This window comes from Apis cerana, linkage group LG1 (genome assembly GCF_029169275.1).
Source record: "Apis cerana isolate GH-2021 linkage group LG1, AcerK_1.0, whole genome shotgun sequence".
In the NCBI taxonomy this organism is placed as follows: domain Eukaryota; kingdom Metazoa; phylum Arthropoda; class Insecta; order Hymenoptera; family Apidae; genus Apis; species Apis cerana.
In genome coordinates, this window is record NC_083852.1 from 13578292 (window position 1) to 13606233 (window position 27942).

General features: G+C 20.7%; 4 protein-coding genes and 1 long non-coding RNA gene across 11 annotated transcripts; 3 read left to right on the forward strand and 2 right to left on the reverse strand.

Annotated features, from left to right (window-relative positions):
• The first annotated feature begins 232 nt into the window (after window positions 1-232).
• Window positions 233-2007, forward strand: LOC107994058 (formylglycine-generating enzyme). The gene is made up of 4 exons (XM_017050817.3): window positions 233-1149; window positions 1218-1389; window positions 1499-1685; window positions 1800-2007. The coding sequence occupies exons 1-4, from the start codon at window positions 558-560 to the stop codon at window positions 1953-1955; spliced, it is 1107 nt and encodes a 368-aa protein (XP_016906306.1). The 5' UTR covers window positions 233-557; the 3' UTR covers window positions 1956-2007.
• A 1131-nt stretch (window positions 2008-3138) lies between these two features.
• LOC107994031 (uncharacterized) lies at window positions 3139-7021 on the forward strand. Its single transcript, XM_017050757.3, has 5 exons — window positions 3139-3384; window positions 3535-3871; window positions 3931-4060; window positions 5619-5950; window positions 6078-7021. The coding sequence occupies exons 2-5, from the start codon at window positions 3674-3676 to the stop codon at window positions 6177-6179; spliced, it is 762 nt and encodes a 253-aa protein (XP_016906246.1). The 5' UTR covers window positions 3139-3384; window positions 3535-3673; the 3' UTR covers window positions 6180-7021.
• A 2095-nt stretch (window positions 7022-9116) lies between these two features.
• Window positions 9117-14706, reverse strand: LOC107994054 (fatty acyl-CoA reductase wat). Of its 3 annotated transcripts, XM_028664909.2 has the most exons (10): window positions 14521-14604; window positions 14378-14412; window positions 12191-12552; window positions 11409-11657; window positions 11149-11294; window positions 10921-11030; window positions 10255-10450; window positions 9878-10135; window positions 9541-9798; window positions 9117-9459 (listed from the first exon to the last, which is right to left on the reverse strand). In XM_028664909.2, the coding sequence occupies exons 3-10, from the start codon at window positions 12509-12511 to the stop codon at window positions 9372-9374; spliced, it is 1626 nt and encodes a 541-aa protein (XP_028520710.1). In that variant the 5' UTR covers window positions 12512-12552; window positions 14378-14412; window positions 14521-14604; the 3' UTR covers window positions 9117-9371. The 3 variants fall into 3 exon arrangements, with proteins under 3 accessions (XP_028520710.1, XP_016906298.1, XP_016906299.1); XM_017050809.3 differs by lacking the exon at window positions 14378-14412 and having other exon boundaries at window positions 14551-14706; XM_017050810.3 differs by lacking the exon at window positions 14378-14412 and having other exon boundaries at window positions 14521-14674.
• Window positions 14707-16148: 1442 nt separating this feature from the next.
• Window positions 16149-17588, forward strand: LOC114577005 (uncharacterized). Its single transcript, XR_003696666.2, has 2 exons — window positions 16149-16724; window positions 17142-17588. It is a non-coding gene; the product is annotated as an uncharacterized LOC114577005 (long non-coding RNA).
• LOC107994052 (5'-3' exonuclease PLD3) lies at window positions 17572-27809 on the reverse strand. Of its 5 annotated transcripts, none has more exons than XM_062074260.1 (12): window positions 27673-27809; window positions 22418-22547; window positions 21980-22219; window positions 21713-21897; window positions 21257-21605; window positions 21043-21177; window positions 20708-20899; window positions 20485-20613; window positions 20250-20389; window positions 18323-18488; window positions 18018-18159; window positions 17572-17919 (listed from the first exon to the last, which is right to left on the reverse strand). In XM_062074260.1, the coding sequence occupies exons 2-12, from the start codon at window positions 22532-22534 to the stop codon at window positions 17723-17725; spliced, it is 1992 nt and encodes a 663-aa protein (XP_061930244.1). In that variant the 5' UTR covers window positions 22535-22547; window positions 27673-27809; the 3' UTR covers window positions 17572-17722. The 5 variants fall into 5 exon arrangements, with proteins under 5 accessions (XP_061930244.1, XP_061930240.1, XP_061930254.1 ...); XM_062074256.1 differs by having other exon boundaries at window positions 27431-27751; XM_062074270.1 differs by having other exon boundaries at window positions 26371-27729.
• Window positions 27810-27942: the final 133 nt, after the last annotated feature.

Consider the following 27942-nt stretch of genomic DNA (forward strand, 5'->3'; position numbering starts at 1 on the left):
GAGTTCAAAATCATAATTTCTAATAACTTTTTTTATATATAATTATAATAATACAATAACTTTAACTAAAAAAGATTTTAGATAAGAATTTGGTAAGAACATAAAAATTGATATTGCAACGAAATATTTTCTTATTAATATATATATAATTTGTGAATACGTAAATGATGAAGATATTAAGTTATTTTATAAATTATTAAGATATTAAGATATTTTATTATCCATTCATTCTTGCATGGTATGCTCATTGATATATATGATTCTATGACGTTCTGTGACGTTCTTTTCTCTATGATATAAAAATTTTAATAATTCTATTTTAATTTTTTCATCATATATGTGTTTGTGTATATATATTTACAATTACTTAAATCTTTCGGCATATAATGAATTTTATTATTAATTAAATATTTAATTTTAAATATTTATAATTTAAAATATATTTATAATTCTACAATCACTTAACCAATATTTTAATTAATTTAAATCAATAATAAATTTATTAAATAATAATTATTATATTAAATTTATTTATTTGATAATTTTCTATTTTTAAAATGAAAAATTCAATAAGAATTATAAAAAAAAAATTGATTGTATCGCTTATATTCGCAAATATAATAACATTATGTTCTATAGTTGAAAGTTCCGAAACGGATGATTCAAATGATGAATCTTATCATTGTAGTAGTCACACTTTTGACAGACAAACAAATATAAAGAATTATTATAAGAAAGAAATACAAGATTCTTGTTTGGCGAATGATATTCTTCATGTTTATCATGAAAAGATTGTGAATTCTATAAATCATTTAAAAAACATGATTAAGATAAAGACGGGTATTTTCACGATTGGTACAAACGATCCAATTTTTATTGCTGACGGCGAAGGACCAAAACAGCAAATATATTTAAATAGTTTTTACATAGATAAGACGGAAGTGAGTAATCGCGATTTTGCAAAATTCGTTGATGCCACTAATTATAAAACAGAAGCAGAAAGATTCGGAGATTCATTCGTATTTGGAGGTCTGTTAAAACAAAAAGATCAAGAAAATGTAACGTTTGTTGTTGCTCAAGCTCCTTGGTGGTTACAAGTAAAAAATGCAAATTGGCTACATCCAGAGGGTCCTGAATCAAATGTTAAGAGTATGATTCATTTTTTGATTGCTTATTACCTAATTGGAAATAGCAACAATTAAAATTGAATAATCCAGATAGAATGGATCATCCTGTTGTTCATATATCATGGAACGATGCTATTGCCTATTGCAATTGGTTAGGAAAACGATTACCTACTGAAGCAGAATGGGAAGTTGCATGTCGAGGAGGATTGTCGGATAGATTATATCCATGGGGAAATAAATTAATTCCAAATGGTCAATACAGGTAAATAAAACTATATATATTAAAATATATATATTATATATATATATTATATATATTAAAATTTAATAATTAAAATCAAAATATAATAATAGATAAAAATAATTTCCAGAGCAAATACATGGCAAGGTAATTTCCCAAATAATAATACCAAAGAAGATGGATATGAAGGTACATCACCCGTTAGAGAATTCCCACCAAATAAATATGGATTATATAATATGATAGGAAATGTTTGGGAATGGACATTTGATTGGTGGACAATTGAAATCAAAACACGAGGCGGATTTGTTAATCCTGTAATAATATAAGAATTATTTGTATTTTCTTTTTTTTCTTTTTTTTCTATCTTTTTTTTTTCTCTTTTCTTATAAAGTTGACAACATTCTATATTATATGAAACATATTTTCAGACTGGACCAAGTCAAGGTATAAATAAAGTGAAAAAGGGTGGCTCCTATCTTTGTCACAAGAGTTATTGTTTTCGATATAGATGTGCTGCACGGAGTCAAAATACTCCTGATACAACAGCTGGAAATCTTGGTTTTAGATGTGCGCTATCAGCTTAATTTTATATTTAAATGAATTCTTTTAAATAAATAATCTGAATATTTCTTCTTATATATTTCTTATCATATATTCCATTACTTTTTTATATAGTATATTATATAGTATATACATATTGAAATGAAAAAAAAAATTTAGTTTCTAAAAAAATAAAATTATTTTTGTTTAGTACAAATCGATCTAAATATTTATTTTATATTTTAATTTTAGTTTTATTTAATTCTATTTAAAAACTATTACTTAATACTATATATATATTACTTAATAATTATTACTTAACTATTATATAACTATGTACTTATTCAATGTAATTTTTATATTTGTTTAAGTTATTTAGTTATGCGATATATATATTACTAACATGTATATATATATATATATATATATATATATATATATATATATATATATATATATAAGTATTATACAAATATAAGTATTATTACTACATGATATATGTATATCTAATTTTTAAACTATAAATGCAGTCCGTGATTTAAAGTAAGATTTAATGAAAAAATATTTGTACAATAATTTGTATTGAATAAAAAATTCAAAATGCATTTTACATTGCATTAGATATATGCTACAAATGACTATGTAAGTGAGATATTTAATGCAATTTAAGTCCAAAATTAGTCTTATCAAATTGAAAAGAATGTAAAGTTTTATTCATCAAAACCATAATTATGAAATATTTATATTTCATAATATTCTCAACTTATATTTTTATTTCTTGTATGACAAAAATTATTACATTCAATTATTATAATCAATTATGAATAAATATTATTTTTTTAAATAAATTATAACAAAATTACAGATTAAATATTATCAATTTCAGTTAAAAATTAAAATAATAGAATAAAATAAAATATGTATTTATAGATTTAATAATAATTAAATTGTAATTAATTATTATAATTAATAATATGTATAAATATTTATAAATTATAATTCGTAAAATATTTTTATTTTTTTATTTTTACTCCAATATAATTAAAATCGCATCTATAAATATATATGGTTTAAAATTATATGGTTTAAAATTAGTTATGTTCATTAATTATGTTCTTATTTTGTGGCTACGAAAAATCATACAGAAATGAAATAATATTTCCACTTTTTCTTACTGACATATATACTATTGCTTATATATATATATATATATATATATAATATAATATGATATATAATATAATGTGATTACATAATGTGATATGATACTTTTATAGCCAATATATACCAATTTTTTAAATAAATTTAAATATGTTAAAATTGATAAAAATTCACATTTTTTTTAGATGACTTTCTTCCAATTACATATGATTTAGTTCGGATATTTTCGACGTTTATCGACATATTTCGTTAAATAGATTTAAAACATGGGGCGTCGGCTGATGATTATAATAGATGATTATTGTTAAAAAGGTAAGTGTGACTTTATGTGCATATTTGTGAATTAATTGATTTGAATTTTTATTATGATTATAAATTATCATTAGAATATCTTTTTTTATATCATCGTAACATGGAAATAATATGATATATTATTCTTAATGTTAACCTTTTCTGTTATAGTATAATACGGAATATTTTCAAAATTTTCAAAATTTTATTCTGAATAAATAGATCTCAATAAATGGAACAAAATATATGAAAAAAAATTATAAAAAAAATTATATAAAATTATAGATAAAGAAAACATATTAATTTTCAAATGAATTACGGAAAGAAATCTCCTAGCATGGGTACGCCATCGTTATATTCCCACGTTACTACACGTAGCAGCGCAAATTTAAAATCTTCGCGATCAATGCGAAGTATTAAAACATGTTGGTATCAAAAGCCAATTTTAACAAATGCTTATTTACTAGATATTCAAAGAGGTGCTATGTTTACAGCATTATTTTCATTGGTAAGTATACAATTTAAAAATGATCCAAGTTCTACATTTGATATTTTATTTTATTTCAGTCATTAGCTCTTTTTACTATTTGTACATCAATATTTGATCTTTATTGTCTCTCTCAAGCTACGCCAGGTTCAACACATTATGGTTATTATATAATATCCTATGAATTTGTTTACGTGGGTAATCGACATGGTAAAAAAATATATGTTTTCAAGTTTAATAAAATTAATACAATGATAAATAAAAATATTTGTACAATAAAACTATATAATAATTTCTTCAAATTTGAGTTAAAAAAAATTAAAAAAAAACTTAATTGTTTTTTAAATGTTTTAGAAGATTATTAAATAAAGTGTAAGAAAAGTAAATATCATAATTTTTAATTTTTTTATTATATATACTAAATTTCATTAAATTGACTAATGTTACTAATGAGCTATTATAATTAAAAGTATAATGAAAATTACAATTTTTTAGAACTTTTGATCTATAATTGTAATGTAATGTAAGAAAGTATAATTTATTCATTATTTATGAAATAATTCCATATAATTTTTTATTGATAAAACAAAATTTTTTATATTCAATAAAAAAATTTTTTCTACATATATTCTTAAACTTATTTATACTCAGTCGATAGGATATAAATAATATTATCATCACAGTTTGGTTAGATTAGATAGTTTGCTCTCTGTAATTTTTTTCTTAATTTGTTAAAAAAACTGTAATAAAAGTTTCCACAAAGCAAAATCTTTGAAATTATCAAGAATCTTCAGTTTCAACAAATATTTCCATATTTTTGGAATACTTTGTATAATTAGACTCCAGATATTTATACATAAAAAAGCATATTTTTATAGAAGTTACAGAAATGAGATCTAAAAAATTTGTTTTGTCATTTTTTTAAATGCATATATTGATATAATTCTATAATATATACAATTTACACAACATTGTTATACAATATAAAATATCGAATAATTATCCAGGAAATAACATTTATATAAAATTATTGTTATTTATATAAAATAACAATATTACTCTTGAATTTATTTAATTATAATTTTATCATATCATACATATAAAATTAAGTACATTTTGAAATAGCGAATCAATATAATACATTAATTAATGCTTTAAATTAATGAAAGGTATCCAAAATAAAAAAAATTCAAGATTGTATTAAATAGAATAGAAAATAATAGTTTTGTAAATGATAAAAAATCTGTATAAATGAATGTGAAAAAGAATTATTGAGAATTCATAGAAGTTGAGAATTGCTATTGAAATAAATTTAAATATAATTATATAATCATATTCAATAATAAATAAAGTTAATATTATTTCAGCATATTTTAAAAAACATAAATATTTGTAATTTGTCTAAGTACTTTACATATACACTATGAATATTTATATATCATGACTATAAAAGACATATTTTAAATTTTCATTATATAGAAATATATATTCATTATATGGATAATATATAATAGATATAGATTCAGATAAAAAAATTGTGATTTTTTTTCTTTACAATTTCAATTAATAGTAATTTTTAAAAAAATTTTTTTACTTATCTAATTCTTTTACACATTCTTAACTAATTCTAACATTTCAAAAAAGTTTAAATCGTTTAGTTCAATTTTTAAAATTCCATTTTAAAAAATATGCAAATATTTTTATTTATTATTGTAGAATAAATAATGAATTACTATTTATAATATTTTAATTTAGTATTTTGTTACAGTACGTAATACTCTAGTTGTGTTTGCTTTGTTCTCTACGCTTAGCGGAATTGCAGTATTTGCAACATCCTTAATGTTAATAGCTGCTTTACGAAAAGAATATGAAAAGAAAATGGTACCATGGCTTTACAGTTTTGCAGCTTTCACTGTTTTCAGATTGTTTGCTTTTATATTTTATAGTGTAGTAAATGATATGATATTTGCTTATAATGTTACAATGTGTATTTTATGGATAATATTCATTTGTTTTTCTATTTACGGATGGTTAATTGTTTATTCTTTATATGTGGAATTATGTGACCTCACAAGACTAGAAGATTTGGCTCATTTGAGAGTAAGTTTTTTTTTATTTAATATTGAAATTTTTTATTTAGATTTTATCATTGTTTTCTTTCTTTGATATCTAAAGTTATCTTTATTTTTTATTTTTTATTATGTATAATTGATGATTTTTATTTTAGATCGGTACTATGCAATCATTAAATGCATCTACTACACATTCTATCGCAGGTTCTCGTCCAACAACTCCACATAGCGCAGTATCGGTACTGCCTGCGAACTAACAAAAATAATTAAATAATTTTTAAGTTTTCATCAAATTTCATTATTATTTTCACGTTTATCGTTTTCACTCTCATTCTTTTCAAATTTATCGTGTTGTTAATATAAATACAAAAAAGTTAAGTGTATATGTGTGTGTGTGCGCGCACACACACACATACACACACACACACAAAATATCACAATGAGTCATAAGATAAGAAAAATTGATATATGTATAAAGATTATATATTTTTGTAACAGTATATATACAGTATTAATATATTCGTGAGACTTTTGAAAAATCGATTCTAGAAATTGAAAAAAATACAAAAGTTGCTATATAAAAATGCCAATCAATATTAATTTATTAACTTATTAATTTATAAGCAATTAAAATAAAAAAAATGTACAAATATATGAAATAAAATAGATAGTTTTGTTTTCTCCATTATCTCGTAATATTACAATTTTGTTCTAAATTATTTATAACTTATTAAATAAGTCTCAATACACATTTTTGTTTATTTTTGTTTTATTTACTTAATTTATTTGATTAACTTCATTTGATTTCCAGAAATATTTCACGAATATATTAATATTTTAAATAAATACATTTTTCCGTCCATTTATTTTAAGATTCTGTTTAAAATTATAATGAATAATAAATTTTTAAGTATAGAAATTCATAAAAGTTTACAATATTTATATGATGCGAAATTTATATTAATAAGACTAATAATAAGAATCCGCAATTTTGAGATTTTTATTATTAAGACATTTTTATTATATTTAATTCTTATTATTTCTTTTCAATAAAAAAAATGTAACGAAAAATATAATAAATGTTAATTTTGATTTTTAATTTTGATTTTATTTTGATTATAATTATTATAGTTATTATATTATTATAGTTATATATGTTATTATTATAGAGAATTTATTTTGAGGCTTAAAAGATATTTGAACTTAAAAAGAAAAAACAAATGATTTTAATAAATTTTACATCTAATATATTTATAAAAAATACATTAGAAAATCTTTGGAAAATCAATTATAAAGACATAATAATAAAACAAATATAAAAATTAATATATAAAAATATTGTTGAAACTTATTATTTATTAAATATAAGCAATTACAGTTTGTAAGGGGTAAGAAGGGACAACTTGATATCCATCATGTTGTTTCGCTTTATTTAATGCAAATTTAAATTGAAGGATTGATCGAAGGATAATCAATATAATAGATAAATGTTATATTTTCATAAGTTTAGAGAAGAGCGAATTGAAGCTTTATGTTTATAGATGTGATTATATATAAATATAAATATATAGATATAAAATTATATTTCTTTTGAGTGATATGATTCTATTCAATAAAACATAATATTATAATTAATATTTTGATTTTATTATATTATTAATATTTAATATTTAATATTAATATTTAAAAGATTAATATTAAAAAGAATAAATAAAGTAATGATACAAGAAAAACCGAAATTGATATACAGAATCTGAAAAATATTGAAATATCCATAAAGTGAAGATTTCCGAGATAATTTTTGTGCAATATTTTTTTTTATAAAAACTTTCATTATGCTATATTAAATATTTAAAAGGTTATAGAATGAATAAATAAAATAATGTTACAAAAAAATTGAAATTGATATAGAGGATTCCAAAAATGTTGGAATTCTCTAATAATAAATTGGAGATTCCTAAGGTAATTTTAAGCAATATTTTTTTTTACAAAAAACTTTCATCACAGTTATATACACGCCACATGAATAAATTCAAATAACATATCTCGAAGAAAGTATATTGAATATTATATTTATTTATTTATTCATTATTCATGATATAATTCAATATAATTTTTTATCAATAATAAAATTTTTATTATGTTCAATACACTTTCTTTAATTATTTAGCTAACTATTTAGCTTTTATAATTTAAGTTATTAAAATTGATTAAATTAATATTTATTATAATTTTATTATTTTTTATTTTTTTGTTGTATTATAATGTTAATTTTTTAAGATTTTTAATTTTAATTGAATTTTTAGTTATTACTATTTTATTTTATGTTATTGATAATGAAATTAATATTTGATTATTTTTAATTTTTCTTGTATTTTCTGTATGTGAATTAGTATTAGATTTATTATTATTGATAAGAATAAATTATGAATTAGGACATCAAAAATTAAATATAATAGATTTAATTTATTAGTCTTTTTATTATGATTGTTTTTATATTCATTTATTTATTTATTTTATTTTAATTTTTTTTTATTTTATTTTATTTTAAATTACTTATATTCAATTATAAATATTTAAAATAATTTATTTTAATTTAATTTAAAATAAATAAGTCTAATTAATATTTTTATATAACTTTTATGTTTGCAATCAATTTTTGAAAGATATATTCCCGCATGTATATTAACGTATTTTTATCTACATGCAAATATAAATTTCAAGAATTTAATGCAAGAATATTATTAATTGTGTTTAATAAACAACAATAAAAAAATAAATAAATCGAATTAATTTGATTTCTAGAAAAAAGAAATTATATATTTTTTATTAAAAATGAATGTGTAAAAATATGTTTTGAAAACATAAAATATGAATAAAATTGAACGTTTTTTGATTAAACAAAAATCGTTCTATAAAAATATTTACAAAAGAAAAAAAAAGAAAAAATGAAAGGAAACAAATTATATTTATTTAGTTGTCTTTATATAAATTTTTCTAATACTCGTACATTTTTTTAGGTTGAAGATTTTAAATTAATAAAAAAATTATTACTTATTTTAAAATCTTAAGCTAATTAGGATTCTTAAAAATTAAATAAGAAATACAAAAAATGTAAATAAAATAATAAAATTCTTTAAATAACAAATTAATATTGAAATTGATTATTTTTTTCTATATTTTTTTCTCCTTCCTTTCTTTATTTTTTATTTTTTCAAAATTATTTAAGTTATTAAAATTATTCAAAAAGATAGTCTTACTTTTTATAAATGTGAGTTCAAACAAACTTGATTTTAATTTATACTTGATGAATGAAAAAAGCATAGGTATTATAACTTATGTAATAATACATATGCACAAACGTACAAATATATTATCATGTACGTAATTGAGTGCACTCGTTATATACGTATAAAACACATTTAATACGCAAATTAACATATATCACTTCAAAAGAAAAAAGATATAATTAACCAACATATTCGCAATAAGCCATATGCAAGAATTAATTTTAACACCTGATGACTCCAGTATAATCTGTAAAGCAAACATTCATGGACTATTATGAATTATCAGAATTAAAAAAAAAAAATTAAACTGGTTATTAATTAGACTTACCTTTGCCATTTTATACGCGCTTGTGGAAGAGTGTCTAAAGAATCTTTTATGAGATAAATACGAAGTCCTCGCACATATGTACGAAAATAATGATCCCAATCAACTTGAGTAATATCACAAGCAAAATTTTCACGATCTTCCTCTGATAATTTATTTATTAACACTTTAACATTATCATTTGCAAATTTCCATTCTTTGACAGTAAAATAATTGATTACACTCATAAATTTATGTATCTTTTTATAAACTTTTAACATCCTTTCAAAAAGTAAAATTAAAAAAGAAGATAAAAGAATAAAAAAAGATGAAATAAAAGAAAAAAATAAAAATTTATTACCTAGGTTGTTTTCCTAAACAGATCATGACTGTGTCGATTAAAAGTGCTGGCAATAAATGTAATAAGTAAACATAAATCAAATGAATAATCTTGTATTTGTTATTTCGAAAACTATAATACCACATAGCTCTGCTGGTGGGAAATTCAAGTCCATATTTTTCAGATAAAACTTTCAATTCATCATATGTTATAGGATTATCTTTTGAAACATAATTATAAACTGGTATATCGTTTTTTTCTTTTTTACTAATTGTAGATCTGTAAATGTAAATAAAGATTTAAATAAATAAATCACATACAGAAGAGAAAAAATAAAGAAAAAATGTTATGAAGATTGAAATCAAATATCATAGAAAAATTTAAATTTCGCATCTCACTTTCGACGATCCGCTACATCCCAAGCGGAAACTATTAAAGCATTTACTGCTAAATCTCCAGGAACGACGTTGGCCTGTATAGATCCATCGCAATGAATAGATCGTAAAATGCCGGTACCAGCTCCAGCTGCAACACCTGTTGGTCCGTATAGATTATCAATCCATCCTTGTACTGGTTCTCGATATGTTGATATGACTGAAAATTCAATACTCAATTAATTATATTTTATTTACATTTGACTGACATCCTTTTTCTTTCTCTTTCTTTATACTTTGCATAATAGAATATGTTGCTATATTTTATTAATAGATATATTTTCATATTAATTTTTTTTCTCATTAATCTTATATTTTATTTCTATTTAAAATAAGCACAGTATGAATCAAAAAGTATACTCATTATTATACAAAATATTATATTTATAAGACATTTTTAGAAGTATCATCTTATAAGTCATCTCTAAAAAGTTTAATTCTAAAAATCAAAACAAATGCAAGAATTGATATACAAAAATTCATTAATTTTAAATTATAAACAATTAATGTTTATACAAATAAGAAATTTCATATGTTTGAAACAAATTAAAAAGACGATTGGAATGATTAGAAAATGATCATTTAAAATTACGGATGATATTGTGACATTATATTTTGTAAATTACTAACCAATGGCAGGTCGAAATATTCCAATAGGCAATTCGCCGGCTTCTTTCACAATAACACTTTCTGCTATTGCTTTTGTGAAAGTGTACGTATTCGGCCATGCACCTAATAATCTGTAGCAGTTGAATTATTATAACATAAATAAGTACAATGAAAAAAAAATGAACAAATTGAATATAATTTTGATTATTTCGAATCTAATTATTATAATTGTTTGAAAAAAATTCTTACTTCGGAGTAATATCTTCAACTAATTTATCGTCCATATAATCAATAATTGTTACTAATTTGTGTGCATCCATTGGTGCTTCATATATTTTTTCTTCGATAAGATCGTGCGGGCAATTGGCATATGCAGTCGACACATGAACAAATGACTGAAAATTTGTTATTATTAAATCTGTTTTACAATATAATTATAATTCTAATAGATTATACATAGATTATACATAGATATTTATTTGTACAAATATGTATATTTGGTGACTTACCTTCAAATATGATATTTCCTTGCAAAGATCTATCATTTCTTTGGGACTACGAACATTAATAGGTACAGCGAGTTTCATTTTTTCGTCAAATCTAACCGTAGCCGCAACGTGAAAAACGATAGAAACTTCTCGCGTTATCATTTGTCTATCTGCGGGAGACAAGCCGAGACCAGGTTGAACACAATCTCCGGCTATCGCAACTATTTGATACCGAAATTTTGGATGCTTTTCTTTTAATTTATTGAATAGCTAAGCAAAAAATTGATCATTAATAATAGTTTTTATATATATGATCGATCTTTTTAATTTTAAATTATGAATTATTAGTTTATTAGTTTATTAGTTTATTTATAAGTTTACACATAGATATATTATATATATGATCATTAAAAATATATATATATATATATATATATATATACATATGTATGTATGTATGCATAGATCATATCTATGAAAGAATTAATTATGAAAAAAATTGCAAAGTTAAAAAAAATATTAAAAAAATAATGTAGTATATATATAATTGATAAATAAATAAAGAAGAAAAAGAAGAGATCGTAATCAATCTGTCGAAAGAAAGTGAATGTCATAATCAATATGTAGTGTCGGAAAGAAAAATAGTGTTTGGAAAAATATTTAGTCAAAGAATTTAATAAAAAGATAAAAGAATTTAAACAAATTGTATAAAAATGTGAAAAGATGGAGGTGATAGAAAATAGAAAATACAGAAAAATAAAAAAAAAAAAAGAAATAGAAAAAAAAATAATAGAAATCCTTACCGGATCATCAAAAAGTTCTTCGATACGTTGATGCATATCTTTGCCTTTCTTCGGACGTATTAACATATAGATAAATGAAATTCCAGGACATTCTCGAAGAAGTTTTTCTATCAGAATTTTGCCCATAAATCCGGTACCACCAGTAACGAAAATGCTTTGTCCATTATAGAAGTTTTGAATAGGACTGAGTGAAGATTTTTCCAAAATCGAATCACAACGATCACTTTCAGTCAAACGTTCCATTGGGCTATCGTTTATTTTGCAACTCTTATCTGATACTATTGCTTCTTGACTACACGGTTCTACCAAAACTTCCACCATCGCGTTCGTAGCGTGACGTTTCAAAGTAAATAATCAAACAACTAAAGAAAACAAATCAGAAAAGAGAAGAAAATTAATACATGGGATATTACACGTCGACTATAAGATGCTAATCTGAAATCTACTATTCGTTCCACACCGCAGTTCGAACTCTCGCGGTTGCTAGTGCGAGAGAAACCGCACATATCGTCAGGGAGTGAAAGTTGATCATGAACTTGGTCGCAGCGTCTTTTACTATATTCCAAATCCAAATTGAAAGTCATAGTTAACCAATCAACAGTTTGCTCTTATCATTTCACTATAAAGATCATTCCAAATTTGATTCTACTTATGATTCTAATGTAATGTAATATATTATACATTATATATTTTTTATTATTTTATAATTTAAATTTTTAAGATAATATTTAAAAACACTATTATATAAAATTAGTTATATTAGAAACATTTTCTTTATCTATTTAGATCGTTAATATATTTCTTTTTATTTTCTCAGTAAATATTAAAATAATTAATTTCAGAAATATTAAAAAAATACTTATGATTTTACTAAAATTCTGTTGAATTATTATCTATTCAAATAGTACACAATAGATCACAAAATTCATTCTGGAAACTCCGTTTTTAACATTTAGAAGTTTTTTGCATATATCTTTATATTTGTTGACCAATTTTTGACATTTAATTACTATGCCCTCTTTTTCATAAAGATGGAAATAAAATAATATAAAAACGAAAATGTTATTTGGAAGGAAATACTATTATATTTGATTCTAAATTTTCTCATAAAATTAGAATTTTAAATTTTGATTATAATTAACTAATAATTATATACTAATAATTTTGATTATAATTAACTAATTATGAAATAATATATATTTTTATAATATGTCTTGAACTCAATGGAGATGTTTCGTAATTATGGAAAAGATTATATTCAAAGAAATACTACTCGGTAATGATATTCATAAATACATACATATATATACATTATATAAATTATATTAATATGTATATATTATATAATGTACTAATGAATATTATGTAAGTAAACTTTAGAAGATTATTAAATATTCTGTTTGATATGAAGAATTCCAAAGCTCAAAATTTTATTGCTATATGAAAAGTTAAATTAGTCCGCGTCACAATTTTATCGAATTCCTATATGATCATCTCATAATCAACCGTTATGTTGAATCGTCCCAATAAGTATCCTACTTATCAAACTTGTTCATAAGTTTTCGATGAGTATTTCGATGAGTATTATCTCAACAATATATATATATTTCAATAAATAATGTACAAATACATTTAAACGATTCCTTCCTGCTGAGCTCGACACGAATTTTAACTGGCAGTAAACTCACGGTGAATGTCTGACGAAGAAAGTCATGATTGAAATACAACTCCGATATAAATTAAAGTTGATACCGATTTAGGAAAATAACTTCTTACATTGATATATATACATCTTACATAGAGTTTCACCCTTTTGCTTCATGATAACTATGTTTTTCTATTCCTTTTTTTTATATATACGAAATGAAGATTATATTATTTATATTGTATTTTAGAATCATTAAAAAAAAAAAAGAATTGAGTTAAATACTGAATTGTTTTGATTTTATTCTTCATTCAATTTCTTATTTTGTTTTACATATATACTTTATATGAAACATTTCTATCATTAGATATCGATTTGTATCGATTATAGATCATTAATTAAATGTGTATGTATTACTAAAACGAATTTTATAACTACTGATTTGAATATACTATTCAATTCTAAATATTTTATATTATAATGAAGTTAGAAATTAAAAATTAGTAAATTTATATGATAAATTATCGCACAATTTCACTGACCTTATCCGTAATATTTCGCGAAATCAATGTCCACACTTTCAAAATATTAAGAAGACAGCACCAAGAAATTAAAAAAAAAAAAAAAGTAAAAAACGAACGAAATTAAACGATCGAATGAAGAGAAGAACAAACACTAGATATACCTTGAAAACTTTCTCCTCACGTGAACCTACCGATTTTTCTCTTATGCCACCTCGAGTATTTTGCAAGCGATATACCTCAGAATTGTCACTCTTGGCATCGTCAGTCTTGCTTTTCTTTTCTTCTCCTTCTACTCTGTTTCATCAATTGCCCCTTCTCTTTACCCTTTAACTCTCCTTCCCCTTCCTTAATCGTTCAATCACACCCGGCCCCAGTCAACTACCTCTTTTCTCTTATGCTATTTTACCTTTCATTTCTCTTTGATATTTTTTGTTCTTTTCATTTTATTTGAGCTACTTTTGCATTTCAATTCAGATTTTTTTAATCCCTTGATGTCATATATGCATAAGTGAAATTTTACTTTTGATCGTTTTGTTATAAAAAGAATATTTTGAAAATAAAAAAAATTTCTCCTAAGAAATCTTATTACAAAAAAAAAAAGAAGAAAAGCTTATATATATACCTAAACAAAATGATTTCAAAATTATTATATAATATATTAATGTTTCATTACTAAATCGTAAGTCAATATTTTTTTCATTTATCATAAAAATTAATTTTTTTTATTTGTTCAAACTATTTATTTTAATTTTTATATTTTTATATGCAATTTTTTATACAATTTTCATTTTACATTAAAGTATACTTTTTTTATACAAAAATTAATTGCTATTACTTTATATAAAAATATCAAATTTTGAGTTTTTAAAAATTTTATTTTTTCTAATATATATATAGAACTTATTTATTTTAATTATATTTTAATTATATATAATAATTTTTATTACTTATAGAAAATTCTTTTACTTTATGTAATATTTTGTAAACATATCTTTTTTTAAAAGATATTTTATAATAAATATTGATTAAGAAAGTATAATTTTACTAGTATATACCTCGTTAACATATATATGAAATATTGACAACCTTCTTAAAATAATGTTAATATATAAACAAATTTTCAAATTGATATTAATAATTATTATAGAAATTTGTATTTTAAAATAAAAATTTTTTGCATTAATATTTATTTATTTATCGAAGGAAATAAATTCTATTTTTTTCATTTTAATTCAAATTCCTATTGTTATTAAAAAGACTTCTTATTATTTTATTTGTTGTCTTAAAAACAAATCGAATAATAAAAATAGTATTAATAAATAATATTTCAAAATTTTTAAAAAACATTTTTATATAACATTAAAAAATTTTTAAAAACTGCAATTTAAATAATAGGGAAGATTAATTAATTATTTTATTTGTTGCATTTTAACTCATAAAATTCATCAAATTTATTAAAAAATATCAGAAATATAATTTGTTAATAAGAAAATATTAATAGAAACATTATACTTATTATTGAAAATTTGAAATTAAGAAATAAAAAATAAATAGGGGAAAAAAGGAAGAAAAAGTACTAGGGAGACAAAAGACTTAAATATATATAAAGAAGATTTCGAAATATTCATTTCAGCATTTGAATATGAGAGTTCGTATATCTTTATGTGTTTCAAAATAATTTAATAATAATTATTAAATTCATAAATTAGATATCTTAAATATGAAACATTTATTAATGAACAATAATTTCTGCAAATATCGCAAAATTTATATATATATATATATATATATATATATATATATATATATATATATATAAAACATGTCTTAAATAAATAACAAATATCTTGTTAAATAAATTTATTATAATATCATAAATCTTTTTTTGAATATATTGAACACATATCTTTCATTATATATATAAAATTTATTATAATATATTTTTTTATCTAACGTTTAAAATAAAAAGAGACGATTAAAAATGAATCGCGCCATTATTCGCTTACGCGTACGTTTTTTCTGGTATGTGACGTACTCTGTGACAACCTGCTTATTCAGCTGAAGAAAGAATAATAACCTCCTACTAGAAATATTGCTTCGTAATATTAATAATTAATCATTAATAATTACACAGACCAATTACTATATATATTTTTATATTGTATATTATGCATAAACATTATGTATAATATATAATAATATATTTTTCTATAAGAATGCATAAAATAAAAACTCGAATAAAATATATGTATGTTTAGGAAAAATGGAAATAATTTGTATAATAAATGAAAAAAGTTCGTTTGAAAATAGTTAATGGAAAGAAAGATCCAACAACGAATCAAGATCCAATGCGAATCATGATATTGTACGTTTGAAAAGAATTATATTTCGTAATAGATAAACAAATTAACATGATTAACGTGATGCAAACTAACATGTTCTGCAAGCATATAATTCGCCATGCAAATTCGAATGTAGCTGTGAAAAAAATACTGCTTTTTGTCACGTTTATCAGGCTATTCTTGTGGAATTATGTGTATTTGCACACGAAGATGGATATTTTTTAAACGTTATATGAGCATACTAGAAGCTACTTTTTTAATCAGATACGTCAATATAATTTGCATATTTATGATACATTTTATATTTCATATTTGCAAAACATATAATATTATTAACACATAATAAATGTCACAGATTCATGCAATTTTTCTTAATTAATAATGTATAAAAACGAAAAATTATAAATATTAATTACTACAATATTTAATATCTTTTTAAGAATTATACATATATGGACGGAACATGGGGCACTGGCATTAAAACGATTTTTCATAGAAGACATTTGCAAGGTCACTTAAAGCAAGGCACACAAACGTCCGTTATGTAAGATTATTCTTATAAGCTTAAGATTTTAGGTATGTGCGTTTCTCATAATTTATACATTTATGTATGATGGACATATACATAGAAAGGAAAAAAAGAAAGAGATGGAGCATGTTCATATGTAGATGTATATATGCGATTGCACACGTATATATTTTCAAAGAAATAACACCAAAAGAGATGGTAAAAAGAATGGAAGAAGAATGTGTCTGTATTTGCGCGTATGTAATGTACACGGAACAAACAAAACGTCAGCATGAAATTGATATTTGCTGAATATAGATAATCGTAAAAATGTGCGTAAAAATAAAAAAAAAAATAAAAAAGAGAAGAAAAAAAGAAAGTTTAATATTTATCAAAAATGGAAAGTTAAAAATTTAACAGATTCACCTCTAATTATAAATATTAAGCATCAAAAAATGATTTTCATTTTTTTTCGTTAGGCACATATAATTGTTAATGAAATCATTGACGCTATCACGCTAATATGTAACGTGCTGATGATAGATAATAGTTATCTTCAATAGTATTTATCTGTCGTTCTACGAATGGCAAACTTCTGTTTAGAGAGTAAGAATATTCGGAATTCCAATCACGATGAAAAATATTTTCCAATTGTTGTCTAAGATTATCCAAAGTTTGATCGCCGATTGTCTCAAATACTGTACCAATACCTAATGCATCATCAAACGAAAAATTTCATATATTTTAATTTCGATTAAGTATAATAAAATAGAATAAGAGAAAAGAAAAAAGAAAAAAAAATAATTACCTGCAGTGTTTATGAAATAATCGCCAGACCAGTTGCTTGTACCTATATATGCAGTTGCATCAGTCACCATATACTTATTATGATTTACTCTTGAAAATGGTATTTTATCAAAATTAGGATTAGTAGGAACTACAAATCTTTTCTGAAAAAGATTAAAATAATATAAAAATAATATAATAATAAAATATAATAAAATAAATATAAATGCAATATCATGTAGAACGTATGAATATAATTATTATAGAATATATATATATATATATATTATAGAAATATACGAAATGTAAACATATGCAAAAACTGACCACTTCGATTTTCACACCTGTATAACTATCTGTTAATTCCACGAGAGATTTCAAAAAAGGAAATTCTAATTTACTTGAATGTTTCCATGATGATATTAACAATCGTATATGTATTTTACGTTCTATGGCTGCAGTTCTCAATGCATCGTCTATTATCGGCCAATATCTGTATTATATGGATAAAGATATAGATAAAGAATCAAATTTATAATATATAATAATATAGAAAAATAATATAGAAATACTTATGTACAAAATTTTCGTGAAAAAATTGCTGATATTTAAATTATTATAACTTCATTAAAAAAAAATCGTACAACAACCATTTTAAATCTATATGAATTAAATTTTTTTAAAAATTAAATTCATTTTTTGTTACAAATGTAATGCGAAATCTTAAAGTTTTTTTATAAATTTTACAAAGTTCAAAAATTTTTTTTGCGATTTGTTTTTTTGTAAATATTTTGTATAAAAAAAGCTTCTTTTATAATGAATTCTGAAAACTCTATTTACGATTTTTTTGATTGTTTTATCGCTTTTTAAATGGAAAGATTGCCGATTAAATATAAGTACTTAAACAAGTATTTGAACACATAATTAAGTTTAATAATTTATATCTTTGTTAGTGATGAATTCAAACTTGTTTCTTTTGATAGATTTGTAATATATATATATATATTATATATTATTATATATATTATATATTATATATATATATATAATATATATATATTTTATATATAACTTAATTAATTTAATTATTTAACTAAGTTATTTATACATATTATTAATATATTAGATTCTATTTAATTTTTAATATTATTTTATCATATTAAATCAAATATACAAATATATAAATGCATATACAAATACATATATTTATACAGAATAAATATTCTATCAAAAGAAAAATTTAAATTAATTTATAATTTATAATTTAAAAAAGATTATTAAAATTAAATTCGCATATAAGGATTTGAATATTTTTATATATAAATATATATTACAAAAAAATTACACGATCTATAGATGTATGTGTGTTTTGTATATAGAAACGAATATTATTTTTAATTTTAAATTCTTCAATTAATTAATATAATAATATTTCAATGTACATGAATGATATGTAAAAATAATATTTATAAAAAAAGAATAATATTTATATAATCATTTCTGATTTTGCTCTCATTTAAAATTTAGTTTTAGTTTAAAATAATTTTAAATAGATTTGTATGATTGTTGTACGATTATTTTTCATATAAAATTATAATAATTTAAATATATGTGATATAGTAAAATATATATTTATACTATAATTATATTTATAGTAAAATATAGTACTATACATACACATATTCATATAGTTATATATTTATTTATGAATACATATAAATATAAAATACATTATTATTATAAAATACATAAGTATGAACTACACACATATACTAAATACTTACATTAAATACGTGTACAATACACGAGATAATTCGATCATATAAACTTCTCTTTTTATTTAAAACGCGATAAAAAAATAAAAAAAATTTATTTAAAATATATCTCAATAAAAATTTTTTAAATTGTAGTCATTTTAATTTATAAAATTTCAGAAAAAAATAAATCTCAATTTTCATATTCTGTAATAAAAAGAGACTTTTGAAAAAATTAAATTCAAAAATAGAAAATAGAAGTAGAAATTTTCATCTTTTAAAATGATTTTAGATTAATTACTGTTAATTATTATAATAATTTAAATATCAGCAATTTTTCAATGAAAATTTAATTCTTTTAATTCTGTGAGTATACTACATATAAAATATTATATATGCATACATTCAATTCTATGTACTCATATTTATTAATATAAATAAATATAAATAAAAAATAAATTAACAAGCATATATAAGTAATTATATTGATAAATACGTACTTTATTTTAGGTGTATATACAGTTAATGGAAAATAATCCATTACAGAAATATAAATAAATTTCTCTGCTCTTTCGATACAATAAAGAATAGCATCCACATCATTGGTTCTATCTTTGGGCGAAAATGATGGAGGTGAACTCTAAAATATATGGTATATAATACAAATATTATTTTTTTCTTTTATAAAATTAGATTTCATATTGAGTATTATTTTCATAGAAATATCACACTTACAGCGACAAATACTTTATACTTATTGTTCATATAAGTAAAGTTTATTGGATTCTTTAAGTTAATTTTTGTATTGAAAGTGTCTGGCCAAACAGATGGTATTTTACCATTTTCACCTATTGCCCAATAAATCTATAACATATTATAAAAATTTGTTGTTTTAATTTTAAAATATTGATATACAAAAATATTAAAAAAAGAAATAATTTCGATGTAACTGACTTACATCGAAAATCTTAGCATAATCGTTTGCCAGGCAACTGCAATTTAAAACGGTTAAACCAAGCTCTTTTACTTGCGAAAGTGAACGCCAGTCCATATTCGCGGAACCTACATATAGATGTGTTCTGTCAATAAGCCATAATTTTGAGTGAAGTACTCCTCCTCCGAATAATCCCGCGAAGTTTAAACTTTTAACCTATCGAAATTTTATCAATATTTATATAACAACATTTAGATAAATTGTTAGTGTCAAGATGTATCTTATTATTAAACATCAATATAATAGCGTGTATATCTACTTTGTATCTGTATCTTTTTTTTTAAGCAACCCAATGTTACCTTAGCATGTGCTTTTTTCATCAAAATCTCTGTATTAATGTTCGGACTAATTTGTGATGGCATATTTTGCGTTATTTTCAACAAAATATTTCGATCTCTTCCCGCTTGAAGAAGCAAACGAAAAATTTCTTCACCCTGGAACAATCATACATGAAAAGAAAATACAACCTTTAAATTTAAACTCTATTTATTTATTCTTTATTCAGTTTCTTACTTGTTTTGCAGTATCGTCTGAATATACATCTTCTCTTTTCATAGTCCAATAAAACGATGCTATTTCTATTTTTTGTCGTGCTAATGAAATAAGTTTGATCCACGAATTATAAGTATTATCAAGAAAAACAGTGCTATTTATGTAATTCATGCCTACTGGTAAAGTTTCCACAAAAGATAAATTACAGCCTTCCATACAACTAAAATCGAAATCTAAATCCGTATCATTTAATGCATATTTATCTGCTGCATGATCTAATAATGGTAATAAAACAACTAGCACAATTAAAATTAATATAACTGTGATTGGAATGCAACTTGGCTTACACCATCCTTGAGCACCTCCCCATCTGTTTCGATAACATATAATATTGACATAAGTAATAAATCATTTCTTTTTTTTATCAATTATTATTTATATTTTATTGAAATTGAAATTTATAATAAAAATACTAACTTTCCATTCATTATTGGATCCTCTACATCGTTTCTCAACATAAAACCAGAATGATCCCATAATTCGAAGTCATCATCAGGTATGATATTATTACCGTTCGTACTACTACCAGCAGAATTACCATTATTTTCATTGCCGCTGTATTTTGATGAATTCAATTCCAATCTAGCATTTTCCGAAACTGTCTGTGATAAAATTTTATCTTGCATACAGAATAAAAGCGTTTGAAATAAAAGGAAAAAAGAAACTTTACGTAATTGTACATACAGATAATTTATGTTTAATAAGAGGTGTTCTGTTTTTACGATGTGGTAATAAAACGACAATATCCTGATCTTTGTCTTGATCTTTCATATATTTTGAATAAGATTTGACTGTAGTAGTTCCTTTAGTTGTGGAAGAAGCTGCCAGTCGTGTTGAATCTTCATCACTGTTTAAACATTTGGAATATGCAATATTCCTTATATTATTGTTTCCACCGTATGAAATATTATGCGTGTTGTTTACCTTTTAAATCAAATTTCATCAATTAATAAAATTATGCACAAGTTAATTAATTAAAATAATTAAAAAATTAGTTAATAAATAGAATATATAACAAAAGAAAAAATATCCCAAATATATATATAAGCATATGCACATAAATTTTCAAAATAAAAAAATAGAAACAAAAGAAACTTTCAACTTTAATTCTATTAAACTTACTTGTACTAAAATATGACAAGTTTGAGATGCGATTTGAAAAAGACCATCTTGTAAGTTGTGTCCAGCATGTTCAATATTTTCGGAACGGTTACTTCCTTTCCAAGTAAAAAAAGACATTGCGATGCATCTACTATAAATTAAAAATAATATTTTTATAATAAAAATTACATGCTTATAGAACAAATAAAATAAACAAACAAATAACAAATAAAACAAATAAAAAAATAATAAGGAGTAAAACATTTACAATGATTTTACAATAATTTTTAAGTTGGAATCACAATAGCGTCAAAAGAATGAATGTTACATTCATTTTTATAAAACGATATCTATCGTTATCTATTTTTGTTATTTATTTTAATGCTTTACAACAAATAGTATAATATTCATTTTTTCAATTCTTATGTTGATTAAAAATATTTATGGTATAACTAATTTAAAATATGTATGATTATATATATAGTTATGAATATCATATTATTAGTATTATTATCAATTTTAAGTTTTTAATCAATTATATTTGTGATTTTTTTTTTATTATTTTTGAAATGAAAATAATTTTAAAGAATTGAAAATATAATCTGCCATAAAAGAAATAAATAATATAATTATTAATTTAAATAAATAAAATTATCTTATTACTTTTTATTTATTCGATTAGTATTTATACATTTAAATCTTGAAATAATAAGAATAAATGAATATTTGTTTAAAGAGAAATCGACGAATATATGTTTATGCACAAGAACAATTAAGTATTTGTAATAAAAATATACCGTAATGAAAAAAATCTTCGATAATATTTATACACATATAAATTTTAAGGATTACATTCGTTAACTTGTCTTCTTAAGTAACTAGAATGTATTTTACAAAGTGAATAAAGTCGATCGAAAAATGATGTTTCCTTCACGACGGACTTGCGCTCAAAAGCTTTCTGTGACCTAAATAGTTTTTTTAAGTTTTAAAATAATATTTTTTCACATTGATACTAATCATTTTTGCATTAATTTTATTAAAACGTTATTGATAAATGAATTATATTAATTTGTATATACTTTATAAGTTTTTATTATTATTTTTTTTAAATAGAAAAAAAGAAACAAAATGTACATGCAAGTGCATTCCACTTGACATCTATACTTTTTTTATATTTTTTTAATATTTTTTTATACTTGGTAAAATGCATGGGAACATCTTAAAAAATTGTTAAATGTTTTTCTTTTTTTTTCTCTCTAATTTTTTTGTTTTTCTTTCTATAATTTTTTTATTATTATTTCTATTATTATTTTTATCGTTTTTATTTGAACTTTAAAAAAAACAGAAATAAAAAAAACTGGAAAAAAAGAAAATTGATAAAAATAAGAAAAAATAATTTTAATAATAATAATATGGATGGAAACACTCATAATTATTATTAAATTTTTCTTTTTATAATTGAATATTATCAATAATAATAAACTAATATTGAAAAAATCTTAGAAAATCTATATATTTGCTATTTTTATACATATAAAATTTTGAAGAACTTATCTTATATATTTATATATATGTTTATACATAAGTTTATTTTATAATATTTTATTTATTTTATATTATTTTAATATTATATATTAAAGTAAATAATCAGTAGGAAACAATACAATATTAAATAGATCGAATATAAATAATAATTTGCTATGTTTATAAAAATTTTTTGTTAAAGAAATAAAGATTCTTCAAGAAGATTCTTAAAAAAATAAATCAATTTTTATATTTAATAAAATAATATTGTGTATGGAATGAAACCATTACAATGAAATGAAAACTATTACAATCCAATATTGTGAATGATTTTAAATATATAGAATGTATTTATTTCAACTATATTTATTTATCACTCAAGATATATATTAATATGTATTTATTTAAATAATTTTTATGTTTCATAATTTTTTATCTATATTAATAAAATATTCCAAATAAATTTATTTGAATAATAATCAAATACACATATACATCAATTATTACAAATTTATTACAAATTATTAAAACTTAATACAAAATTATTAAAAAATGATGATGAAAAAATGATTATAAAAAAAAAAAATGAAAAAGTTCCATTTATCTTATAGCAATTCTTATAGCAATCTTAAAAATATTTTGATGCATAAAATCACATTATTTTTATTTCTATTTATTTCTATTTAATAGAAAAAAAAAAGTTGATATCAATATACATATATAATAATTTTAATATATAAACTATAAATATATAATATATAATTATACATATATAAAAATGCGAAACGTGAATATATATAAACAATATTATCTATAATACTATAATAGTTAATCTATAATAGTTAAGAAAGAATCAGTTTATTTTTCTGCTATTATTGTTTAAAAAAAACAGTGTCGTTCACAACGTTATTCACAACTCAAAATAACTAAAAATAATATATTGCAAACTAGTAATAATTTATTTTTATCTGATTAATAAAATGTATAAAAATAATGTATAAAAATATTTTAATGAAAATAAATAAAATATTATGCATTTATCCTTAAAAAAAATTGAAGTATAATACATATCATTTACAGTTATTCACAAAAATGTTTTTTCTTTTTTTTTTAATGATCTATACATTTTTGTTACTTATAGAAAAAATGAATTTAAACTTGTTCTTTTTCAATAAAATATTTATTATATTTTACAAATATAAACAATTTAGTTAACTAATTTGATAATAAAATAATATTAAAAATTAAATATTGAAATCATAATTATTTTTCATATCAAAAAATATTCGGAGTCTAAAAATTTATAATAAAATAATAACAAATTTTTTAAAAATTAAATATTTGTTTTGATATTTTCTTAATTAATCATAACATTTGAATAAACAAAAATAGTTAAGATATTATATCAAAACTATTAAATTAAAAATTATTTTTTATTAACAATATATTTTATATTTTATTTTTATTTTAAATGAATTTGTTATTTTAATGTATTATATTTTATGTATTTATGTTTTTATGTATTTATTTTAACTATGTATTATTATTTTTTATTCATTCATGGTCCAATTTTGTGCATGTAAATGTTCATGTAATTGCATAATATATAATATTTGTTAATTTAATTCAATAACTTAAATGTGAATTGTGAATATTTTTGTAAAAATAAATTTTTGTAAAATACATTTTTTTTTTATTTCTCCTGTAATGCCCAAATAACAAATCAACAGATTTTTCATGTTTTGAAATTTTATATATAATGTCATAAAAATTATTACATTTGATTTTATAATAGAATATATAAAATAAAAAAATTAATTGATTTATTGTTTGAGAATTAAAAAATAAATAAAAAAAATGCATTTTTAATTTACAAGAATTTGAAACGCATTGTAATTTTGGGTTATCGTAATTGACGAATTTTATATAAATATTCTCAAACTATCGATAAAAAATAACAAAATACACTAAAGAAAAAGAATAAATGGATTTATCTAAAATAGGAATAAAATATACAGTATATTATTAATAAAAAATAATTTTTAATACTTAATTTTTAGATTTCTTAAAATATATTATAGAATCAAAAAGATATCAAAATCATTCTTAATTTTTATAAAAAATTTGTTATTTTATTATAAATTTTTAAAGAATCTAAATATTTTTGTGATGCAAAAAATAATTATAATTTCAATATTTAATTTTTAATGTTATTTTATTATCAAATTAATTAATTAAGTTACTTATATTTATAAAGTATAATAAATATTTTATCGAAAAAAATGTTTGAATTCATTTCTTCTATAATTAACAAAGATATATAAATCATTAAAATTAAACATATGTCCGAATACTTTTGTGAGTAAATGCATATACAACATGTGATAGTAAAAGAGTTAAATTTCATTTCACGTAAATGAAATACTGATGAACATTAAAAAAATAATTACCATAATTCCTGAAAAACTAGTTTCACTGATATCAATATTGCTATTGATGCATATTATATTTGAAATGAATAACGATTTTATTTATATTTATTATATTTATATTATATTTAAATTATATTTACTGCATTAATTCCAATTCTCAATATCTTGTAGTAAATAAGCATTTTTTTTTCGAGTTGTAGATAGAACTGCAAATACTTAAAGGACTAAATAAAGAACTATATAATATATTATATATAATATAATATATAAGTATATTATAAATTTTGTTATCGATTTATTGAATAATAATATATGTGAAAAAATAATTAAGTAACAAATATAGATAATTATAAAAATTTTGTTAAATTTTATATTTTATATATATTATAGAAATAAGTATTATAAATAATAGATATACTTTATCCGAAGCATAGGAAAATCATAGTTTAAAAGTTATTTAAAAAAAAACTATACTTATATTTTTTATATTATATTTATTATTCGAATATAAGTGTTTAAAAATTGTATATGCATTGCATATGCGAAGTACGGTTAGGTTAGATTAGATTATAATTTTTCGGAAATATAATTAAATTATATGCAATAAATAAATAAATACATATATATATATATTATTTTAATCAAAGTTTGTAATTTTTTATTTACATAAGTGAATGAAGGGAGAAAAATCCATCCATCTAGAATATCTAAACAATCTAATCTAATTTAATCAGTTTACTATAATTATCGTAATTATCACAATTACGAATACAAATATTTATAATTTCATTTTTAAGTATTTATATTCGAATAATGTAATAACTTATACAATATTTTTTTATAACTTTTAAATTGCAATTGTTTTATGCCTTAAACAAAGAACATGTTACTCACGTTCTTTTCTTCTATACACATCCAAAATTTTGCAAAATTGATATTAAGATCTTTTGCAAATAATTGTTCAAACAAAATTTACCAAAAAAGAAAAATTGAACAGAATTTATATCAAGCATTAAATTTTTAACATTAAATTTTCTATTACTTATTTTATTTTTTATAAAAATAAATGCATGGTTACCAATTTTTTTTGCCTTTATTACGATCTTGAACCAATTTCTACGATATTTGTATGAATTTTTTACGAATTAATGAATCAAATTAATAAATGTTCATCACTACACTACAATGTAATAATAAAAATCTTATTTATACTATATCTAAGAACCAGTTAATATCAAATTATATGAAAATTAACTAGAGAATTGAGATAAGTCAAGTTATTGTTTTCTTTATAAGTTTATGCTTAAATTATATATTTACAAGCACAATCTGTAGAGAAGTCAATAAGTCAAATTGAACAAAGATAAAATGTAATATCACTTAAGACAAAAGATAATTCAAAATGGTGGACATCGCGTCAACCACCGTATTAAAAACAGTTACGTGAAGTTATATATTTATCTGTGAATAATTTTAAAAATTTTATAATTAATTTTAATTATTAATGATAGTGCAAAAAAATATCTTATATGAAAAATTTTAAAAAACAATAAAAATGTAATACTCAGAGATATATTTTATAATATATCT